Source organism: Aedes albopictus, chromosome 2 (genome assembly GCF_035046485.1).
Source record: "Aedes albopictus strain Foshan chromosome 2, AalbF5, whole genome shotgun sequence".
In the NCBI taxonomy this organism is placed as follows: domain Eukaryota; kingdom Metazoa; phylum Arthropoda; class Insecta; order Diptera; family Culicidae; genus Aedes; species Aedes albopictus.
In genome coordinates, this window is record NC_085137.1 from 271,983,259 (window position 1) to 272,006,885 (window position 23,627).

At 41.6% G+C, this 23,627-nt stretch overlaps 1 protein-coding gene across 11 annotated transcripts in view; it reads left to right on the forward strand.

Moving 5' to 3' along the window:
* The window catches only part of LOC134288082 (scavenger receptor class B member 1), a 682,758-nt gene that overhangs the window by 383,651 nt on the left and 275,480 nt on the right, over window positions 1-23,627 (forward strand). The window contains exon 7 of one of the 11 annotated variants that reach the window (XM_062851798.1): window positions 16,040-17,801. The exons of the other annotated variants lie outside the window; for them this stretch is intronic. Coding sequence (XP_062707782.1) covers window positions 16,040-16,402 — 363 coding nt within the window. The 3' untranslated portion in view covers window positions 16,403-17,801. Of the gene's footprint in view, window positions 1-16,039; window positions 17,802-23,627 lie in introns of those variants that run through there. 11 annotated transcript variants of the gene reach the window in all.

A 23,627-nucleotide genomic window follows, 5' to 3' on the forward strand; every position in this document is an offset into this window, starting at 1 on the left:
CGCAAAGTACAGGGGATAGACAAAATGATCGGGACAGGAAAAATTTTCACTTTTCCAAAAATGTTCAACTAGCTGTAACTTTTCGAAAAGTGCATCAAATATTCTAAAATTTTTACTGTAAGTTCATCAACTACTTGTGTATCAGTGGACAAAATTTGGAAAAGATCGGGCGATTCTACACGAAGTTTTAAAGATTCTAGAAATAGGTATTATTATCCGATAGCCTACCATGAGCTGTTATATCTCCGGATTCAATGAACCGAATGCAATGAAATTTTGACCATTTATGACTTATATAATGAGCTCTGAAAAACGTTTGACACAACTTTAAATTATTAACAAGAGAAAAAGTTATAGCGATTTTATTTATTTTATGATTTTTTAGTAAATTGGTCTATTCTTAATATGCATCCCAATATTTTTTCTATTAATTGAAGGCTATGTAGTTACTTTCCTTCAAAACATATTTATATTAAAGACAATCAAAGGGAATTTAAATAAATTATAATTAGCATATTGAATTTTAAAACGATGTCGAAGTTTTAGAAAATTTGGTGTTTTATTAGGAAAATAAACTAATCGTAATAATTTTCTTCCGTATTAAGAATTTAAAGTTGTGTCAAAAGTTTTTCAAAGTTCATTATATAAGTCATTAATAGTCAGAATTTCATTGCATTTGGTTCATTGAATCCGGAGATATAACAGATCAAAGTTGGCTATCGGATAATTATACCTTTTTCTAGAATCTTTATAACTTCGTGCAGAATGGCCCAATCTTTTCCGAATTTTGTCCACTGATACACATCTAGTTGATCAAATTACAGTGAAAATTTAAGAATATTTGCTGCACGTTTCGAAAAGTTACAGCTATTTAAACATTTTTTGAAAAGTGGAAATTTTGCCTGTCCCGATCATTTTGTCTATCCCCTGTATATAAAATTGAGGTAGTCAGCCAAACGACAAACTGGGGTACCGGGGACCAAATGCAGTACTTGAGTTGGTACCCCGTCTAAGCCCGAGTGCTACGACTTTATTTGGACTTTGACGTTGCCGTTCTCGTCCTGCTTGGTCTTGAAGAGCCACTTGCAGCCGACAGCCTTCTTGTCAGCCGGAAGCTGCACCAACTCCCACGTGCCGTTGTCGATCAGCGCCCGAAACTCCTCGTCCATGGCGGATTGCCATCGAGACGCGTCGCCGCTTCGCAGCGCCTCCGTTCGCGTTTGGGAATCACCCGACTTCATCGCCGGATGTTTGCTGGCCTTCAGTCCTTGTTGCAGACTGCTCCGACCTGCTTGGTCAGACTGTCCTGTAGGAGGGGGAAACGAACAGCCTTTGTTCGGAAATACATAATCGTGGTACTTGCCTGAAATTGCGCGCTCCCGACCGCTGCGCCTCAACACCTGTGACTCCGGTGGATATGAAGATTGTCGCGGTGGAAGCGCCGTAATTGTCACGTCACCCTCAGCACCATCTGAATATTCGCCTGCGCTTGATTCTGCTTGCGAATAGAAATCTTCATCGGATCCAGATGCCTCGTCATCTGGAGTTTCTTCAACTGCAGGCCGCGGTGATTCAGCCGGTAGATTCGCTTCTATCGGACTGACGTCGAAGTCCAGATTAACGAACGTCCGCACTCGAGTTGGCTTGCTCTCCATGGCGACTGGTTGCGCCCGCGTCCCGGATTGAGACAGTTCGTCCATGAACACTACGTCTCGGCTCTTGAAGACGTCCTTCTTCACTGGGTCGTAAAGGCGGTAGGCTTTGGTCAGCTCGTCGAAACCGACCAGGATGCACTCCTTCGATTTTGCGTCCCACTTCTTCCGCTTTTGCTTGGGAACGTGTGCTATCGTCTTCGTACCGAAAACTCTCACAAGGGAAAGATCGGGCTTCCTTCCACTCCAGGCTTCCTCTGGTGTCAATTCGTGACCTTTGGTGGGAGACCGATTGATCACGTACGTCGCAGCTGCCACCGCTTCCGCCCAGAAAGACTTCGGTAGTTTCGCCTCGAATAGCATGCACCTTGCACGCTCAACAACGGTTCGACTGACACGCTCGGCCAACCCAGTTTGCTCCGGTGTGTACTCGGTTGACTTTTGGTGGATGATACCAGCCTCGGCAAGGCGCTTCTGAAACGATTTATTACAGTATTTCTTACCGTTATCGCTCCTGATGACCTTCAGCTTGGCTCCGGTCTGCTTTTCCGCTAGGGCGCGAAACTGGTCGAATGCGTGTAGCACCTCAACTTCAGATTTCGTCTCCAGGAAGTAGACGAATATGCGCCGCGTCCAATCATCCACAAACGACACGTAGTACCGGCTTGCACCCAACGAGGTTCTTGCATTGGTCCGCAAATGTCCGTGTGGACAAGCTCCAATATGCCGGTGGCACGATGACCGCCGCTTGAAAATGGGAGTCGAGTTTGCTTACCCATGGCGCACACCGTGCAGTTTTCCATCGCTGACTCCTTGAATTCGATCCCGGATGCAAGACCGTTCTTCAGAAGCTTCAGACTTCGGATGTTGAGGTGTCCCATTCTCCGATGCCAGACGTTCAAGTTGACTGGCGTAGCTGCGAGCGACAGAGCGGTTTGCTCCTCGGACTCTTCGAAACGAAATAGGCCATTCGTCACATCATGGGTACTGGTTGCGATGACGTCACCAGCGGGGTCGATTACCTTCACGCCACGATTGCAAAATTGCACCACGTGACCTCGTCGCACGATTTGGCTCACCGACAGCAAATTGTTCGACATCGTTGGGATGAACTTGACGTTATGCACGTCTATCGGTGGATTTTCCGGGCAACATTTCGGAAAAAGCTTGACTGTGCCGGTCGCAGCAATCTCCATCACACCTTTATCCGCTGCCATGACAACGCTGCTCGCCGGCCTTGGGTCGACCAGCATACTGCCATTCATGGTGAAGTGGTCCGACGCGCCCGAATCGAAAACCCAACCGTCGTTGCTCTGGCAACCAGTAGTGTGCCGGAATTTTCCAGTGCCATTATCGTTGGCTTGTACTCCTCCGGAAGGCCAGCCAGTAGAAGAGAACCAATTCACTCCTCGGAAATTTCGAAACCAACGCCTCGAAGGTTATGAGCGGTGGAAATGATTTCCGTTACATACGTGTCCACGTTGCCGCACGCCGAAAGAGTCGTCAAGATGAGCTTCCTGAGTAACGCCGCCCGGCGCGTCAGGCCGGTGTCTTCGAACGCTGCCTCAAGCTTCGCCCAAACTTCACGGGCCGTTTTCGGGTCCTTCACGTGCACGTAGTTGATGGGATCCAACAGGAGAATAATCTTCGCACGTGCTCTTCTGCATTTCCTCTCGTCGACCGCCGGTAGCGTCCCATCCGCGTCGGGAATCGGCTTGACTGCTTCCCACAGCTCCTCCAGCTCCAGATACGTTTCCACCGCAAACTTCCACGTGGGCCAATTTTCGCGGCCGCTCAGCCGCTCGATGGGCTTGAAAGGTTCTGGATCTGTTGCGGGGCTTGCGGAACCCGTTTCGCCCGGTGGTCACCACCTCCGAGAGACATTTTCCAAACTGCTTCTGGAATATTCTTTTGAAAAAAAAAATAATACTTGGGCCAATAACCTATTGGAGTAGGTAGGCAGTAAAACGAACTACTCTGTGCAGTGGTGGAAACAGAAGTGAAAAATTTATTTAAATTTAAATCTAGGCTACTACGATTGGCGTTCGGTCTGAACGCCTGCTATAATTATATTATTCTAACAATTAGAAACATTTAAAAGTATCATTTTGACACTAAAGTGTGTTTAAATGAAACGGGTTTCTGCTCGTTCACTGCATTCATAATGAAAAAACGAAAACTGCGCTAAGGTGATTTAAGCGATAAACTAAATGTATTAACGCTTTTATTCCACCAAAAAGCAATTAAATTCACATATTAGGTATGTATTTTGCATTACCGAAGTAAGTTTAACAAGAAAGTACGATTACTCGTACTTTTTAATTGAAACAAAAAGGCACGGTGAATGGGTACCCTAAAAATCAATGGTCTCTATTCACCGTGCCCCATATTGTCCCATATATCTAGAAAAAATCGAAAATTTGAACAATCGTTTTTCTGATAAATCTTGCAAGTTATTACTTGAAATGAATTTAAACGAAGAAAATTCCCTTGGCTGGGTTGTTTTGATCATTTTCAAACAGAGTAGAATAAAATTTCTCATACACGGTGAATGGGTCCCTACTACCACGGTGAATGGTGACCTACCACGGAATTAGGCGACCCTACTACCTTTTACTAATTGTAGTATATCACCAAATTTTGTGAAAAATTTTCTACTTCTGTGGATATTGCTTTAATTTTAACTTATAATGAAGACAATTAAAAGCGGCACCAACAATGCTTATAAGACTAGTGTCAAATGACAGCCCTTATTTGCCCCGAATCGTCTTGGATCCACGGTGAATAGTGCCTTGACGGTATATGTTTTACTCGGATTAACCGAAAGGCCATATTGGCGACACCAACCCTCAACTACCTGAAGGGCGCTTTGCATTAGGTCGAAAAGGGTGCTGATGCACATACCAACTAACAATGTTAGGTAGTCGTCGGCAAAACCATAAGTAGGAAAACCGCTATTATTGAGTTGCCTAAATAGCGTAATTGCTACGAGATTCCAAAAAAAGCGGTGATAAGACTCCCCCTTGGGGGCATCCACAAACACTCAATTTCCTAATCCCTGCTAGACGCAATGTCGAGAAAAGATATCGGTTTTTGAGCATTTGGTGAATCCAATTGGAAATCATTGGAGATATACCATGACTCCGTGCGGCTTCCAATATGGCATCGAAAAGCACGTTGTCAAAGGCACCCTCGATATCTAAGAAAACACCCAGACAAGACTGCTTTTGAGCGAATGCTTTCTCGATATCGTAAACAACCTTGTGTAAAAGAGTCACAGTGGACTTACCAGATTGGTAGGCATGTTGGTTCACATGAAGAGGCACGTTGGCCAGATGAACATCACGGATGTGATTATCCACAATGCGTTCTAAGCATTTCAGAAGAAAAGAGGTCAAACTGATAGGTCTGAAACTCTTTGCTTCTTTATATGACGCACGACCCACTTTTGGAATAAACTTTACAGTAATATCCCGCCAGGATTTGGGAATATACCCTGTTACAAAACTGCAAACAAGTAATTTTTTCAAAACATGTTTGAAATAATCAAATCCCTTCTGAAGCAAAATAGGATAAATCCCATCTGCCCCAGGAGCAAAGCTATTAAGAGCCCACTCAATCGATTCTATAGTTACAATACTCCGAGCCAAAGCTAAAGAATCATAACTACTAGAAAAGACATCAGGTTCATCCGAAGATGTAATATCCACACATCCAGGGAAGTGTGTGCTGAATAAGCATTCCAGAACTTCCTCATCAGAAGAAGTCAGATCGCCATTTGGCAAACGAAGTTCGTTCACTCGGAAATCCTTAGATTTCGCAAGGATTTTGTTTAACCGACTGATTTCACTCAAGCTGGAAACATTTGTACAAAGGTTTTTCCAGCCGGATCGTTCAGCAAACCGGAGAGCTTTCCTGTAGGCCTTGCGAGCTGACCTGAAAGCCTTCAAACCAGCCGAACGTCGTCTGTTCCAACTCTTTCTACATTGTTTCCTGAGCTTCGTCAGATCAGAGTTCCACCAAGGGGTTCCTCTTGTGGTCTTCACAGACCGCAGAGGGCAAGCTTCTTCAAAAGCTTCCATGATGAAGGTCGTTGTAGTATCAACGGCATCATCTAAATCACTTGGAGTGTCAATGGATGGTGAGTATCCATGAAATTTGGCCGCAACCAAATCAGTGAAAGGATCCCAGTTTGTTGACCGAGGATTCCTGAAACGCAATGTTTGCGAAGTAACATTTAAATGTTCAAAAAAAGATATAGCGATGGTCAGATAAAGATTCTTCATCTGACACATGCCAATTGGTCAGCTCGTGACTAATTCTGCTAGAGCAAAGCGTTATATCTAACACTTCCTCTCTAGCAGATACCATGAAAGTTGGGCGGTTGCCTATGTTAAGTAATGTAAGATCTGTACTACTTAAGTACTCCATCAAGCTGGAGCCTCTCAAGTTAATGTCTGAGCTGCCCCAGATGATATGGTGAGCATTAGCATGGCTGCCAACAATTAGCGGAAGGCCTTTTGAAGTACAGTATGCCATGACTTGTTTGAAAGCATCCGTAGGGGATGGTTAATCATGCGGTAAATAAACCGAACAATAGTCGTATTTCCTGTTGAGATTTCCAACAGATACATCAATTGTGATAGCACATACATCTCTGGTGGTTAGTTCAGAGATGAGTGTAGCAACTATTGCGTTGTTGACAAGCACACAGGCTCGAGGCATAACACGCGAGTTTCCATTTCATGTTTACTGAAAGTAGCAAAAACCGGGTTCACAAGGTTTCCTAGATAGAAATGTCCCTTACGAAAGTAAGGTTCTTGTACCAAGGCCACTTGGCTGTACCATTTTCATAAGTCTACAAATGTTGGAAGGGGAATGGCGTTCAGTCTTTGGAGGAATAACTCAAAAACGGATTCTCAAGCTTTCATCCGACGTTTCGGTCGCTATATTGCGCCTTCTTCTGGGAATCTGTGGACAATGGTTCGATTTATGTTGTGTTTATGTTTGTGTTTATGCTACTCACTAACTATGCTCCGTTTTGTCGTCAGTATGAGCCCACAGCATAGGCCACATTTGTCCCAGACGTAACGTATCGCTACAACAAGAATTCACATGAGTACCAGGCAAGCATGCTGCGCATAGATAAACACAAACATAAACACAACATAAATCGAACCATTGTCCACAGATTCCCAGAAGAAGGCGCAATATAGCGACCGAAACGTCGGATGAAAGCTTGAGAATCCGTTTTTGAGTTATTCCTCCAAAGACTGAACGCCATTCCCCTTCCAACATAATCACCAACAGTCGAAACTCGAAGTAAGTCTACAAAGATTGATCGTTGCTGTTCTTTTATGCTGAAGATTGATCTGAGCTATTCTAACCGTAGTCACTACCCAAACTAGGTGTTTCGTCCAGCGGTTTGTTAGGCCCCACGTTGTGTTATACTCTCCCGGGGGGACTCGAGAAGGAACGAACTACTACTTCGACTACAGGTACTATTTATTGCGCACCACAGAGAGGCAGTGCTCCTGCTCTGTGGTGGTACGATTCTTACAACCAACTACATATGGAACACACTGCCGCTTTTATAGGCGACAGTGATAGTACGGACAGACAATTATAAAACATACGCACAAAAGTGTGATGCGCTGAAGGCTAGCAACACGCAGCCCAGTTCGACTGTTACAATAGTCGCCTAGTCGCTTGCTGCTAGCAGTGCAATAAAGGGAAGGCAAAACTATACAAATTGAATGAGCACCGCCGCGCTGCTGCTGCGGCTGAGCGTGCCTAGAAGACGCCGTTCATGTGTTGCGCCAACATACTCCCGCCCGAAAACGCACGTTTTCAAAATATCTTTCGCGCCGGGCAGGCTGACGACGACGGTTGATCGAGCCGATGGGGATGGGCTGCTTCGGCTGGTTGCGATCAGACTGCGATGATGCGCTCGCTGCTCTGACTTGCTGTTCGATGTAGGTCCGGCTGTGGTCGAAGATGATTCGCTCTTCGACGACGACGTGCGCAGTCGGCCAGGTAGTTTTTGCTTGACGTTGTTTCTCTGGCTTGGTTGATTGAATCCAATTCGCTTTCTGCACAGTCGATCTCGGGATGGTTGGATGATTGGTTGTCTTCATTCACGTTGACGACGACGGATGGCTTGATTGCAATCACATTGGTGGGATGATTGCTGGCTTGGGTTTGACGCTGTGGTCCAGGGATGGCGCTTTGGCCGAATGATGACGCTGGGGGTCCTACGGGCGGATGCTGGGATCCTTCTGGTGGACGCAGGGGTCCGACGAGTGGTTGATTCGGCAGGGCGATGATGCGCTCGCGGCCTGCAGGAGGACTCTCGAAGTCCGACGTGGATTATTCGACAGGCGGCGATGGTACGCTCGCGGCCTGCAGTGGACGCTGGGGTCCCAAAGGGTGGACGCTCGGGGTCCGACGGATGACAATTCGGCAGGGCGATGGTGCGCTCGCGGCCTGCAGTTGGACGCTGGGTCCCATGGATGGACGCTCGTGGTCCGACGGTGGATTCGGTAGGGCGATGGTACGCTCGCGGCCTACAGTGGACGCAAAGGTCCGATGATCGATAGCTTGGCAGGGCGATGATACGCTCGCGGCCTGCAGGTGGACTCTCGGGGTCCGACGGGTGGACGGCAATGGTCCGGCAAGGGGACGCTACGGTCCGGCGGGTGGACGCTACGGTCCAAACGAGTGGATGCTAGGATCCAGTGGGCGACAGCTCGGCCCTTGGTGAGTTGTCGGGTGGCGTAGGCAATTCGTAGTCCGTCCGATGGTCCTCCGGGGTGTCCTTCATCCTGGTCACGGCACCAATGTTTCGTCCAGCGGTTTGTTAGGCCCCACGTTGTGTTATACTCTCCCGGGGGGACTCGAGAAGGAACGAACTACTACTTCGACTCCAGGTACTATTTATTGCGCACCACAGAGAGGCAGTGCTCCTGCTCTGTGGTGGTACGATTCTTACAACCAACTACATATGGAACACACTGCCGCTTTTATAGGCGACAGTGATAGTACGGACAGACAATTATAAAACATACGCACAAAAGTGTGATGCGCTGAAGGCTAGCAACACGCAGCCCAGTTCGACTGTTACAATAGTCGCCTAGTCGCTTGCTGCTAGCAGTGCAATAAAGGGAAGGCAAAACTATACAAATTGAATGAGCACCGCCGCGCTGCTGCTGCGGCTGAGCGTGCCTAGAAGACGCCGTTCATGTGTTGCGCCAACACTAGGTAAGAATAAACTCTTCGCAACAACAGCACAACAAAGAACAGCAACAATAAAACCAAATCGGTATCGATTGGAAAACGCCAGAGGCGAGGATACACAGAATACACTGTGTAAATCGCATAATACGAAACCATATACAGTATCGGACAATAAAAATGCACCAAAGCCGTTTTCCCATACAAACTAGTCAACTTTGGATTGCCATATCTCAGTTATGCCTCAACCGATTGTTTTCATTTTTCTGTGACGAACTACAAAACATTTCAATTTTCAAAAACTATTGAAAAAGTTCAGTGATAACTATTGATACAAAAGTTACAGATAGGTTGAATTTTGACAATAAAAATGCACCAAGACAAAAAAATTTGTAGCCTAAAATGCTGAAGTCAAATCACTATGGTGTCTTCAGCAAATTTATTGGTCATCACACTACAAACATATTTGCCGAAGACACCATAGTGATTTGACTTCAGGATTTTTGGCTACATATATTTTTGTCTTGGTGCATTTTTATTGTCAAAATTCAACCGATCTGTAACTTTTGTATCAATGCGTTGAGCTTCTGATAGAACTTCCGTGTTTCTTGGGAACGGCACAGCAGCTCCATTTCTTCACACTCCGCTTCTTCCAGGCGGCGCTTTTTCTCCCGAAAGAGGCGGGTCTGCTGTTTCCGCTTGTGTTTGTAACGTTCCACGTTCTGTCGAGTCCCTTGCTGCAGCATTACCGCCCTCGCTGCGTTCTTCTCCTCCAAAACCGTTCTGCACTCTTCGTCGAACCATTCGTTCCGTCGATTCAGTTCCACGTACCCGATGGTGCTCTCGGCTGCGTCGTTGATGGCTGCTTTCACTGTACTCCAGCAGTCCTCTAGAGGGGCCTCATCGAGCTCGCCCTCGTCTGGCAACGCGGCTTCGAGATTCTGCGCGTATGCTGAGGCGACATCCGGCTGCTTCAGTCGCTCTAGGTTGTACCGTGGCGGTCGCCGGTACCGTACATTGCTGATGACGGAGAGTTTTAGGCGCAGTTTGACCATCACCAGATAATTGTCGGAGTCGATGTTGGCGCCACGATAGGTCCTGACGTCAATAATGTCGGAGAAGTGCCGTCCGTCAATCAGAACGGGGTCGATTTGAGATTCCGTCTGCTGTGGTGATCTCCAGGTGTAACGATAAGGGAGGCTGTGCTGAAAAAAGGTCCTACGTATGGCCATATTTTTGGAGGCGGCGAAATCAATGAGTCGTAGGCCGTTTTCGTTCGTCTGCTGGTGGGCGCTGAACTTACCAATCGTCGGTCTGAATTCCTCCTCCTGGCCTACCTGAGCGTTCAAATCTCCTATGATGATCTTGACGTCGTGGCTTGGGCAGCGGTCGTACTCGCGTTCGAGCTGCGCGTAAAATGCGTCCTTGTCATCATCAGTACTTCCGGAGTGTGGGCTGTGCACGTTTATTATGCTGAAGTTGAAGAATCGGCCCTTGATCTTCAACCTGCACATTCTTTCGTCGATCGGCCACCAACCGATCACGCGCCTCTTCATATCACCCATCACGATGAAAGCTGTTCCCAGCTCGCGTGTGTTGCCGCAGCTCTGGTAGATGGTATGATTACCTCTAAACGTTCGCACCATGGATCCTGTCCAACACACCTCCTGCAGCGCTACGATGCCGAACCCGCGGTCCTTCAGTAGATCGGCGAGTATGCGGGTGCTCCCAATGAAGTTGAGATATCGGCAGTTCCACGTACCGAGTTTCCAATCGCAAGTCCTTTTTGTTCGCTGGGATCGTTGCCGTTGGTCTCGGTTCGTATTATTCTGTTGCTGATTTTCCGTTACAATGGTTTTTTACGGCTGGCTCGTAGGGCCTGACACCAACCCCCTACTTTCCGGAGGACCATAGTGCACAGTTGAGCTTAGAGTCCTTCCCTGGCACTCGGACGTAGATCAACCGCCCCTAACATGGGGGTCAGACGCTGTTGTGAGCCGCTCCTCCTGGAGAACAGACGCTCAGGTTTGCCGAAGCAAACCCCCCCATCCCTGTCAGCCTACGACCAAAGTTCCCACCGGGGTTGGTTACCCGATCTTAGGTTGCTCATAGTTTCCGGCCGGTACCGCGTGGAGGTAGGGATAGGAGTTGCTGGGCAGAGGCTAGTGGATCACAATGGGATCTGAATTGCGCAGCATACCCAGCCTTTACCGTGCCTTGCCAACTACCTCCTAATTGTTAATTGTATACTTTCTGAAGAAAATTGCCAAAGATTACACTTTTCTATCTGCTATGGATTCCGAGCAGCCTAGCATCACCTAGCAGCTAAATCACCAAAGAATTGTTTTATCACCAGAATGCTCTTGGCTTCCTGTTGAACTTTGCCGAAGACAGTACTATTCTATCTGCTATAGATCCTGAGATAGTGTTTTAAAACTTTGCATGACAATTGACGCCACATAACGGCAAATTCACAAACTATATTTTTAATCAGAAGATGACTCTTGACTTCTTGAAGAACTTTGCCGAAGACGACACTTTTCTATCTGCTCTGAATCGCGAGCTAGAGAAGTTTGAAACTTTACTTGACAACTGGCGCCACCAAGCGGCGAAATCACAAATTTAATTGAATCACTAGAAAGCTCTTGACTTCTAGAAGAACTTTGTCGAAGACGACCCTCTTCTTTCTGCTCTGGATCGCAAGCTAGAGAAGTTTGAAATGTTACTTGACAAAGAGCGCCACCTAGCGGCGAAATCACCAACTTAATGTTGAATCCCAAATTGTTCTTTACTTCCTGGAGAACTTTGCCGCAGACGACCCTCTTCTATCTGCTATGGATCCCGAAATAAAGAAGTTTGAAACTTTACTTGACCACTAGCGCCACCTTGCGGCGAAATCACAAACTAATTGTTTATTCACTAAATAGCTCTTGACTTCCTGTAGAACTTTGCGGAAGACGACACTTTTCTATCTGCTTTGAATAGCGAGTCAGAGAAGTTTAAAATGTTACTTGACAAAGAGCGCCACCTAGCGGTGAAATCACAAACTGAATGTTATTTAATTAGATAGCTCTGGACTTCCTGAAGAACTTTGCCGAGAACGATCAGTATCAGTAGGTCGGCTCTAGAGGCACGATACTTTTCTATTTGCTCTGGATCGCGAGCTAAAGAAGTTTGAAATTTTACTTAACAACTAGCGCCACCTAGCAACGAAATCACCAACTAAATATTGAATCAACAGATAGGTTTTTACTTCCCGAAAAACTCTGACGAAAACGGCACTTTTCTAGCTTATCTGGATCGCGAGCTAGAGAAGTTTGAAACTTTACTTGACAACTAGCGTCACCTAGCGGCGAAATTACAAACTAAATGTTAAGTCATTAGATAGCTCTTGACTTCCTGAAGAACTATGCCGAAGACGATACTTTTCTATTTGCTCTGGATCACGAGCTAAAGAAGTTTGAAATTTTACCTAGTGGCGAAATCACCAACTAAATGTTGAATCACCAGATAGGATTTTACTTCCTGAAAAACTCTGACGAAGACGGCACTTTTCTATCTGATCAGGATCGCGAGCTAGAGAAGTTTGAAACTTTACTAGGCAACTAGCACCACCTAGCGGCGAAATCACAAACTAATTGGTTAACCACCAAATTGTTCTTGACCTACTGAACAACTTTGCCGAAGACAGCACTGTTCCAAATCAAGTAGATCTTGAGATATCGCAAGCGATAACTTATGAGTGCTTCTACTGGCGAGTGAACATAAGCAACCACTTCTACATAGCGCCTCTATCGGCCAAATTGCCAACTAATGCTGTTAGTTCGCATTGTGTGGTAGATCTATTCTAGTACTACAATTTTGCCAAAGAAAGTATGGTGCTATCTTACAATACTCCTGATATATTCGCTCACACCCCCAATTAGGCGAAATCCCATAAGCTCTGGGATTCCTACAACACGGATTCCTACTGCACCCTCGAACTAACCGTGTAGTAGGAGTCTAGCCTGTATTGCATTCGTCACTGGATAGCCCGTGGTCCAGCCGACAAATTTGTCGAAGACACCACCTACTTAAATTATCACGTTATTGAGATACACACATATAAGTTTGTACTTTTGCATCCAGTTTGTATGCACACTAGCGCCGCCTATCGGTTGAATTCCTTCTTACTTGGTTCGTCACTGGATAGCCCGTGGTCCAGCCAACAACTTTGTCGAAGATACCACACAGTTAAATTATCACGTTATTGAGATACACGCATATACGTTAATACTTTTGCATGCAATTTGTATGCGCACTAGCGCCGCCCAGCGATGGATTTGCTAATGATTTAGTTCATCACTGGACAGCTCTTGACCATGCCAATAACTTTGCCGAAGATACCAAGTTATTATAAAGCAATATTGCAAGAATATTTACAATCCTAACTATCTCATTTTTATCAGGTACTTGCGTCTCCATCCAGCGACGGGTGGTGACGCCGCAGATGACTGTTACCACCCTCTTCCACACGCAAAACGTGCAGTGATGCCAATTAACCGTAGTGTGGCCAGCAAAAAAAACACCTGTAGAAGGCCGGCAGGGTACCCGGGTACCCACGAAATGGAAATGATCATATCTCAGCGATTTTTCCACCGATTTTAAAAGTTTTTGCCTCATTCAACTCAGAAACTCATTACACTAGTTTACAGCATTTTTGAACTCGGTAAGCTGATGATCATTTTTGGTATAGAATCATGCCCTGAGTTCGAAAACGCGAAGGAAAAAAATTACAGTAGAGCGGAAATTTTTTCGACTTTCCATACAAGGTTGATGATTTGAAATCGATTTTTGTTCTATTTTTAAGCAAAGTCGCTCACTTCACACATCTCATTCTCCGTAATCAATGCTCCGATCGAGCTGAATTTTTTACTGTAACTCACCCACATATGATATGTCAAATGAACGTTGAAAAAGAATTTTTAGATTGTTTTTTTCTTATAGAAAAAATTATATATCTTCATATTTTTTTGAAAATTTTGCTAAAATTTAAGGAGATCGTCCCCAAAACTCACCAATATCTTGATTTTCATCAATCTGATGCAAAACCTGCATTCAGGTGATCGAATGGTATTATATTCAGCTTTTAATTTATGGAAAAAGATTTAAAATTAGTTGATCAATACGCAAGATATTTGAATCTTATTAAATTCCATATTTTAAAAAGTTGTAAAACTCGATATTGAGCTAAAACTCAAAAACGGTTCTACTTTAATTTTTTTAAAGCACGGTTCCGAAATCAGCGCTAAAATATGCTTCAAAAATTTTGGTCGTTGACAGAAGTTCACGACTTTCGTTTTATTTTGTAAACTAGTGTTATCTATCGAGATCGTATTTGGTTGGACCGGTCCGATCACCATGGGTACCGGAAAATCCGGATTTACGGATCCATGTTTTTATACAATACAATATACGGGATTTTCGGTAGGTTAGTAGCAATTTCGGTACCAAGCATCGTAATATTGCTTTGGCATATTGTATCTGACTGGCCTGGAATCATAAAACGTGTTGACTTTGAAACTGTGATTTCGGAACACGCTTCTCGTGGGGCCATGGTTGACCATAAACACTTTAAGATACCCTAGCCTTAACAATGTGGGTTTCAATATGGTATAAGGACATGCTCCCAAAAATATGGATTTTCCGAAAACCACGGTGATTAGATCGGTCTAACCAAATATTTTCCCGATAGATGATGAGTTTCTGAGTTGAATGAGCTAAAAATTTCCAAAATCTATGAAAAATTGACGGAGATATGATTATTTCAATTTCGTGGGTACCCGGGTACCCTGCCGGCCTTCCACGTAATAAAAAAATGCAGGAGCCCTTCCCCCTGCCCCTCCTCACTTTAAAATTCGGACAACCCCATTAATAGATGTATATTCACGAGATCTAAGATCTAACAGAGTTCCAACATCCTAGTCTCAACAACCATTAAAATATCGAGATTTGAAATTGAAAAAGGTACCCGGGTACCCTGCTGGCCACATAAGTGTTAAAGAAGTAAGAAATCATGCGAATAAAATGTCCATTGTTTCGAAATTTAAAAACGCTTTTATCTTACGTGCAACTAAAAAGTTGTATTCTAACAAAATTTACCCTAATATATGGACTAAATCTTCAAGGGGGGAGCGGATTTTTAGAGTTGCTTTAATGTGCCTTTTTCTTCAAAAGTTTGAAAAGTTGGATTTCCCCATACTGAAAAATTAAAATTCCCATATAAAACTTCAAGTCGATTGCGGACTAGCTTACCGATTTTTTAGAATTTTTAAATTTTGTAGGGCTTCATTTGGGTCCATTTGCAACCATTTGTGACTATTCGGGAATGTGTATTCGCAATTTTGCAAAAATCGACACGGCCTACTGAAACAACTACTTGTTTGCAGTTTTACTACAGGGTATATTCCCAAATCCTGGCGGGATATTACTGTAAGGTTTATTCCGAAAGTGGGACGTGCGTCGTATGAAGAAACAAAGATTTTCAGACCTATCAGTTTGACCTCTTTTCTTCTGAAATGCTTAGAACGCATTGTCGATCATCACATTCGTGATTCGTGAACCAACATGCTTACCAATCTGGAAAGTCCACTGTGACTCTTTTTAACAACATTGTTTACGATATCGAGAAGGCATTCGCTCAAAAGCAATCCCACTTGGGTGTTTTCTTAAATATCGATAGTGCCTTTGACAACGTGCCTTTCGATGCCATATTGGAAGCCGCACGGGGTCATGGTTTATCTCCAATTATTTCCAATTGGACTTACCAAATGTTCAAAAACCGACATCTCTTCTCGACATTGCGTCAAGCGGCGATTAGGAAATTGAGTGTTTGTGGATGCCCCCAAGGGAGAGTCTTTGTTACCGGAGCGGGGACGATTTCGGACTGTCCTATAACAAACTTCAAGAATTTTAGTCCTCACGTGTACATATGTTCCCCGTCGTACGATAACAATTAGATGTAGGTTGATAATAGATTAGTGTATACAGTTTCAGTTTTAATCGAATTCAACCAATATAAGAATTTAAGAGAAAAAAGATAAATTTTAACGTGTTTGTCCACTTCTTCTGTCTTCAGTTTGTTCTAAGTGTTTGACGTTTTCCCTTATCCCCAGTCATTTCGTTGTAGTTGTCTGTCACGGGATCTGTCACTCGGCCAATATCGATCCCTGCTGGAAAGCGATGTTCCCGTGTTGCCAACACGCCCCGCCCGTATTGCACGAAGTTTCTTCTGCTATACACTGGACAGGCTCTTGAACATGTACGACAGCGAGCAGGGTTGTCGGCCGTTGAACTATACCCGCAGAAGTTTGTATGTCTGCTTTGCGAACGCGGCCATCCTTTCCAGGATAAACGCGGACCACCTTCCCTCTTGTCCAACTGTTCCGGATGTTATCTTGTACTATGATCACCAGATCACCGACTTCCAAGGTTCTGACATTGCCGAACCATTTGGTTTTCCTCGAGATAACCGGTAAGTATTCTTGGATCCACCGGGCCCAAAACCTGTAACAGTCTTATCACCACTTTTATGCAATCTCGTAGCAGATACGCTATTGAGGCAACTCAATAATAGCGGTTTTCCTTCTTATGGTTTTGCCGATGACTACCTAACATTGGTAGTCGGTGTGTGCAAATAATTAGAATGCTGTCTAGCATTCGATAAAAAATAAACAATTTTATTCAATTAAACACTAAGTTACAACTCACGATCAAGACTAACTTATTCGAGACACTGAAAGTGGCTTTTATAAACTCATTATGTCAACTCAGCAAACCTATCCGCTTGGTGACTGTTTCTCTGTGGGTACGTCGTCGATCGAGTGATCGGTCGAATCGATTGATGCGTGTCATCAGTTTATGCGTTTGCATTTCCTCATAGCGCCTGCTCGTTCGTCCAATGTGGCATGGCGTCTTACTTTGTTGTTGCTACGTCGATGTTGCCACCCTGGTGTTTCTATCTGTGTTGGTGTTGGGGTTCTGGGGCCGGCTTCCTCCTAACGTCTCCCCCCTTAAGTGTCGGGCGTCCTCGTTCGACTTCTCCTGGATTTCTAACCTCATAAGCCTTGGGAGGGGGATGAACTTTGAAGGTGTTGGCTTTCCCTCTGATGATATAGTCTCCAGACTGGTTACCTTGTCCGCAATGATTTCTGCCTTGGTGTCTGCTGGTTTACCAAAGCACTGCTTCCTGTATCTGTGAAGATAGACTATGATCAAAAGAAAAATGTTTATGGCGGCAACAGTGGCTCCTCCGATCATTTGTGAATTGGACAGCTGCAATCGGATCCTTGCGATCTCCTCCAAGTTCTCCTAGTGTGCCTGATGGACTTCTTCTACATCGGTGATCTGCTTGTTTGCTTCAATACGTTTCCCAAAAATTGGTGTGGAAAACTCGGCATTCGATAAGGTTTGGAAGCTCTGCAAGAACGTTTGATTGTGTATTATTACCGTGCAATTTTCCGTTTCAATGATTGTGGTAGCTGCTATAATACGGTCATCTCCACAAGAGTCGTAAACGTGTACCCTAACTCGGGTATCAAGAAGGATGGTACCTGGGATGATCTCTTTGAGAATGAATTGGTTTGTGTCCTTGGACATGTTGCGCTTTGCCGCTTGGTTGGTTAATACGTTGTAGACACACTCATCAGCTAATTTGTGAGTGTTGTCGCATAACACGCATCTCTCGCTCTGCTTGTACATGGACTTTCTGAATTTGGCCACATGCTGGGTCTCCAAATTGATTCTGCTCCCGTTGATATTTGTTGCCTCTAGTTGAAAATTGAATGAGCTGATCTTGACTTTCTACAACTGGTAGTTTTATCATAAAAACAATATGCTCGTCTTTCAGTGTTGTAATACAATTAACTCCTAAAATACCAAGGGTCCAAAAAAAGTCGGAAGTCCAAATTTGACAAGGGATTTCTCGGCCGTTTTTCAACCGATTTCAAAACTTTTTTTTGCGATGGAACCGGACAGGTTTCAAGATCATTGTCCATTTAAAAAAATATGAAATAGATGCATCTACCCAAAGTTATTAAGCAAAAGGCACTTCCTAGTTTTTTTTGAGAACGCATTTTTTGCGCACATTGATCAATAAAACAAAATTTAAAGCGATGACATATGGTTTTCTCGACTCTTAATCATGCGTACAGCTGGAGTGAACATGTTTATACAAAATTAGTGATTTTTCAGTACACTGATATTTTACCTTACTCAAATAACTGCTAAAATACCCCATTTTTCACATAAAATAAGCAATAAATCAAAATTCAAAGCGATGACATATAGCTTTTTTGGTCTTAAATTGTTCGTAGAATTGTACTCGACATTTTTGATGAACAATGAAAATGTGCTAATAACACTCTTATTTTGTTTTACCAGGAAAACTACGAAAATTCCATACTTTTTACACAAAGTAGTCAACAAAACTGAATTTCAAACGAAAACCTCTAGTTTTTTAGCCTTGAAATGTTCGTAGCAGTTTGGGGGACATACTTGAAGAATAATAGTGATGTTTTCATTACACTCAAATTTTGATTTACTCAAAAATCAACGAAAGTACCACATTTTTCACGCAAAGTGGGTAACAAAAATAATGGCTTACAATGCAAAGTAGTTTTTTACCTTTAAATTATTCGTGAAAGCGTACTGGACTCATCAAGATTGAGTAATAGTGATGTTTTCATGACACACTTAATTTACTTTACTCGAAAAGCTACAAAAATATCATAATTTTCATACAAAACTGTCAATAAAACAAAATTTAGAGCCAAAATATGTAGTTGTATGGCCTTAAATTTTCCGTTACAATGTACTGGACCTGTTTTTGGTAAAATGTTGATGTTTACGTTACACTTATATTTTGTTTTATAAAAAAATGTACGAAAATACCACAAAAAAGCGAATAAGCCAAAATTTAAGGTAATGTTATGTAGTTATTCAACTTTGAATTTATCGTAGTAGTTTAGTGGATTTATTTGAACAACCCTAGTGAACTTTTTATTACACTCATATTTTATTTCTCTCAGAATACTAGGAAAATACCATATTTTTCACACAAAGTAGTCAACAAATAAAAATATAAGGCAATGCATTCTGGTTTTGGAACTGGGAAATCTCGGAAAAAAGCTCTGGTGGGAAATATTTAGAAAATTCATGAAATAACTCTACAAATCTCTTAGAGAAATCCCGGGAGAAACTCCGGATAAAAACCAGCAAAGAAATTCAGGAGAAATATCGGAAAACTCTTTGGCAGAAATTCCAGAAGTAATTATCTTAAATCTCTAAAAAATATCGAAAAAAAAACTAGGTAAAAAAAAGGTACTATTAACGGGAGCAAATAAAAGAAAAACATTTTGCATGGGAACTAGGATGGAAACTTGAGAGAACTGGAGAAATCCAAAAAAAACTTCGAAAATGCTCCAGGACAAAATATAAGAGATTCGTGAAAAAAATATGATAATATTCTAAATGATTCTTTGATGGATTCACTGAGAAAATCTGTGGAAGGTTTACTGAATGAATCCTTGGAAAAATTTATCAAGCAATCGCTAGAGGAGTTTCTGATGAAAACCCAAAGAAATAATTCACGGAAACATTTCAAAAGTTTTCTAAAAGAATTCCTCGAGGAAAAGAACCCCTAAATAAATTCCGCATGCATCCTTGATGTTTTTGAAAATATCCCTGAAGGAATCTCTGGAATATTTTTGAAAGATTTTTGAAAAAAAATCACGACAAAATATTTTGAAAGAATCTTTGAAAGATATCCTATAATATGAATGCACCTTTTGGGAAATTTCTGAAAAACAAATGTATATAGTAGAGTTTCTAAAGCAATACCGTAAAACGGGATAGCTTTGATAGTTTTTCAGCAAATTTCCCTAATATTATTCCATGTATTTTTCCTGATTTAATAATTTTAAAACAAATACAGGCTTCTCAGTTATAATTGCAATGCAAGGATTGGACAGTTTTAATTGTTTTGGGTGATCACTATTTTTTTTTCATATGAGCGAAAATCACATTTTCATTTTGGAGAAACTTTGATAGTGCTCTGAAAAACATATTAAATCCCAAAAAATATTACAGATTGAAACGCAAAGAGTATCAGTATGATGGGAAAAGCCGTATGAAACATGTTAGGTTAATTTATTGTATCAAAACATGAATAATTTTATAAAATTATAAATAACAAAGTGAGTCAGTACTCCACTTGAGTGAAAATCTCAGTGCTTTTAGCTATCAAAAAAAAATATCTGTGTAAAAATATATTTTTTAAGGTACATCAACATGTGACTATATGCTGCGCATAAGGACTGTTCATTTTATAAAGAGGACAACATTGCAAGGCTATAAAAAGAAAACGCGTAGTTCAAATTTGAGCAGCCTTGGTTAGTTGTTCAGTACATTATATTAGCAGATAATAACCATAAATAAATTGGTTTAACATTATTGAACTTCATAGAAATGTGGCAAAGTGTTTCGAGAGATCAATTTTTCAATTCCCAAAAACTAAAGATAAACACAAAATTTCTGTAAAACATCGGTGTATCGTTTTTAATTGCAAAAAAGTTTTTGCCATGCTGCAGTAGTTTGAGTGATACATATTCTGGCAAAATATAAACCTAATCGGAATAATAGTTGTTGAGATATTAAAGTTACAAATTGGACTCGATTTTCAGAATAAAATTTATTTGTTAAACAAAAATGTATAAAAATATTAAATTTTGAATGTTTTCGATGGATCTAGTCGAAAGTACTAATAATGCAAATTCAAATGCAGAAAACCGCTTCTTGATAGCATTGTTGGCTTGGTTTAATGTGCTTCATGGCAGTTACCGGAGATAAAACCGCTTCGTTCTATGAAGGTTCTTCTAAATAACGATGTACTCTATTGCAAATACAACGTAACAATGATGTCGAAAATAAAAATTAACATGTAGTTATTTTCAAATAAGGTATATAATGACATAGGGTCAGACCTTGCTGAAAATAAATAATAATTAGCTTCTCCAGAATCAAAAACTTGCATTTATGGAGCAAAAAGTATGCAATTTTTCATTATGGCCATCATTAAGTATTAAATTTATGATGAAGAATGTACTTTAAAGCATATTTTTCTTCGGTATCATTTAGAATGTGATTCTCTTCTATACTGGACAAATTTTGAACTGATTCCGTAGTGTTATTGCATCACTGGACTTAAATAAGTATTTTTTTTATCAATTTCATTGATAACAAGGCAACTCACTATATCAAGCTGTATAATGCTTGGTGCATTATTACTGACCAACTATTACACTCTACCTTTAGAAGAATAGTATTAGATCCCAACACATTGAAAAGTTCGTGAAAATTTTAAAGTTATGTATGTGGAAAGTTGTGTAGAATTTTGAGAAATGGGGTTTTATTGAGTTTTAACGAAAACCGCTTCAGTTCCATAACTAAGGACAATTTGTATAATGTTATATTTTTCCTACATTGTAGAATAGCTGTGGAAATTTATGCAAAAAACCGATAATAATTTTATTGAAAAATAAAAAAGATATCACACAAATAAGGTGTCCTCTTTATAAAATGAACAGTCCTTAGTAAGTTCTCTTCATTTGAGTTGTTTTTGATTTTTTATGAACAAATTTAGAAAACAACGAGTGTAATTGAAAGATCACTATTGTTTATCAAACAAGTATAGTAATTTCATGGCAAAAAAAGTATAGTAATTTCATGGCAAAAAAAAAAGCTATAATGCATTGCCTTATATTTTTATTTGTTAACTACTTTGTGTGAAAAATGTGGTATTTTCCTAGTATTCCAAGTGAAATAAATTATGAGTGTAATAAAAAATTCACTAGGGTTGTTCACATAAATCCACTTAACTACTACGATAAATTCAAAGTTGAATAACTACATATCATTACCTTAAATTTTGGCTTATTCGCTTTTTTGTGGTATTTTCGTACATTTTTTATAAAACAAAATATCTGGAGCAACATTTGAAAAGGGCATACAAGCATTGGTAAACAATGACTTCACACGTCGCTCCTGAGCCCCCCACAGCTTATTCACAAAAACTAGGACCGTTATCAGATAGAGCAAACATCGATCTTTCGGATAACGGTGTTCATTTGCGTGGGCGGGCTGCTGTTATGCCCTACGGAGCGTTTTAGAAAAAAGACACAAGACCTCTTGGGCCCTTTTCAAATGTTGCTCCAGATATAAGTGTAACGTAAACATCAACATTTTATCAAAAACACACGCTAAGGTCAGCTTACCCAAATATGAGTAAGGTTTACCCATAATCGCCGAAAAGTGCACAACCTCATTTTATGGGTAAAGCCCTATTACCCATATTTGGGTATGATGACTTTTTGCAAAATATAGGTAATGTTTACCCATACATGAATTTTTAATTTTGGGTTAATTGTACGCATATTTGAGTAAATGCTTCCGGTTTTAATTTGTAAAATCCAACCTTTATTGGGACAAACGAAAAACAACAAAAAAGTGAGGCAGAAAATATTTTTCTTACATTTATTTTATAAATAATGAATAACAAGTGGAAAAAATGCAATTATCCATGGCTTGGGTACTTGCCTCGGTTCTTGCCCTGCGGAATGTTTCACTGCACCCGAGACTGCACCATGGATCGGTTGGTAACAATACATCAAAGATGGCCGGATCGTGGATCAGGTTCTGGCTGGGTCAATAGGTTTTTCTTCGTCCGTTAGTGGCTTCTCCGATGCCTGGATCTTGGCCTGGATGTGACGTGATTCTGCGTTACCTGTCTACAGTATAGTCCGGAAACGCCAGCACATTGGAGCGGACAAGTCGATCTTCCGAACGATCCGCTCCGGGAAGTTCATCACTGATTTCCTCTGGTTGGTCCTTGGTTCCTGGTATGAGTTGGAGTGTGGGTGCAAATCTTCAGACTGAAAAAAAAAAACGGAACATTGAATGCTGATTTGGAATATATTGAAACATGTAACTTACGAAGATCCCGACAGAAATTCCTTTCCCCGTTGTTTATGGTATTGCCTGGTATCCTTACAGCCATTTTCCACCAAGTTTTTCACCATCCAATGGGATCCAACTAAATTCGCAATAGTGCTGTTCATGTTACTGGTGAAGCAAAACTAATAAGTGTTTTTATTTCCCGGTAATGTGCCCGATACTCCGATTCACAAAATTTTACATAATATTATTAATAACTATGAGAATAACGACAAAAACTACAAAAAGTAGCACTTAGCGTTCTAACAGTTGTTTACATAGCGCGATTCCAAGAGCTATTTTTCAGCCAAATATGGCTAAACCATGTTTACCCATATTTGAGTAAACCTACGTTACATATAATATGAGTATTTTTTACTGCCTTTTCTCAGTATATTTTACTCATAAAACAGGTAATACATATAAAACCCAAATATGGGTAAATAAATTACCTATTTACAGGTAAACTGATCTTAGCGTGCAGGTCCAATACATTGTAACGGAAAATTTAAGGCCATACAACTACATATTATGGCTTTAAATTTTGTTTTATTGACAGTTTTGTATGAAAATTATGATATTTTTGTAACTTTTCGAGTAAAATAAATTAAGTGTGTCATGAAAACATCACTATTACTCATCAAGAACGTCCAATACGCTTTCACGAATAATTTAAAGGTAAAAAACTACTTTGCATTGTAAGCCATTATTTTT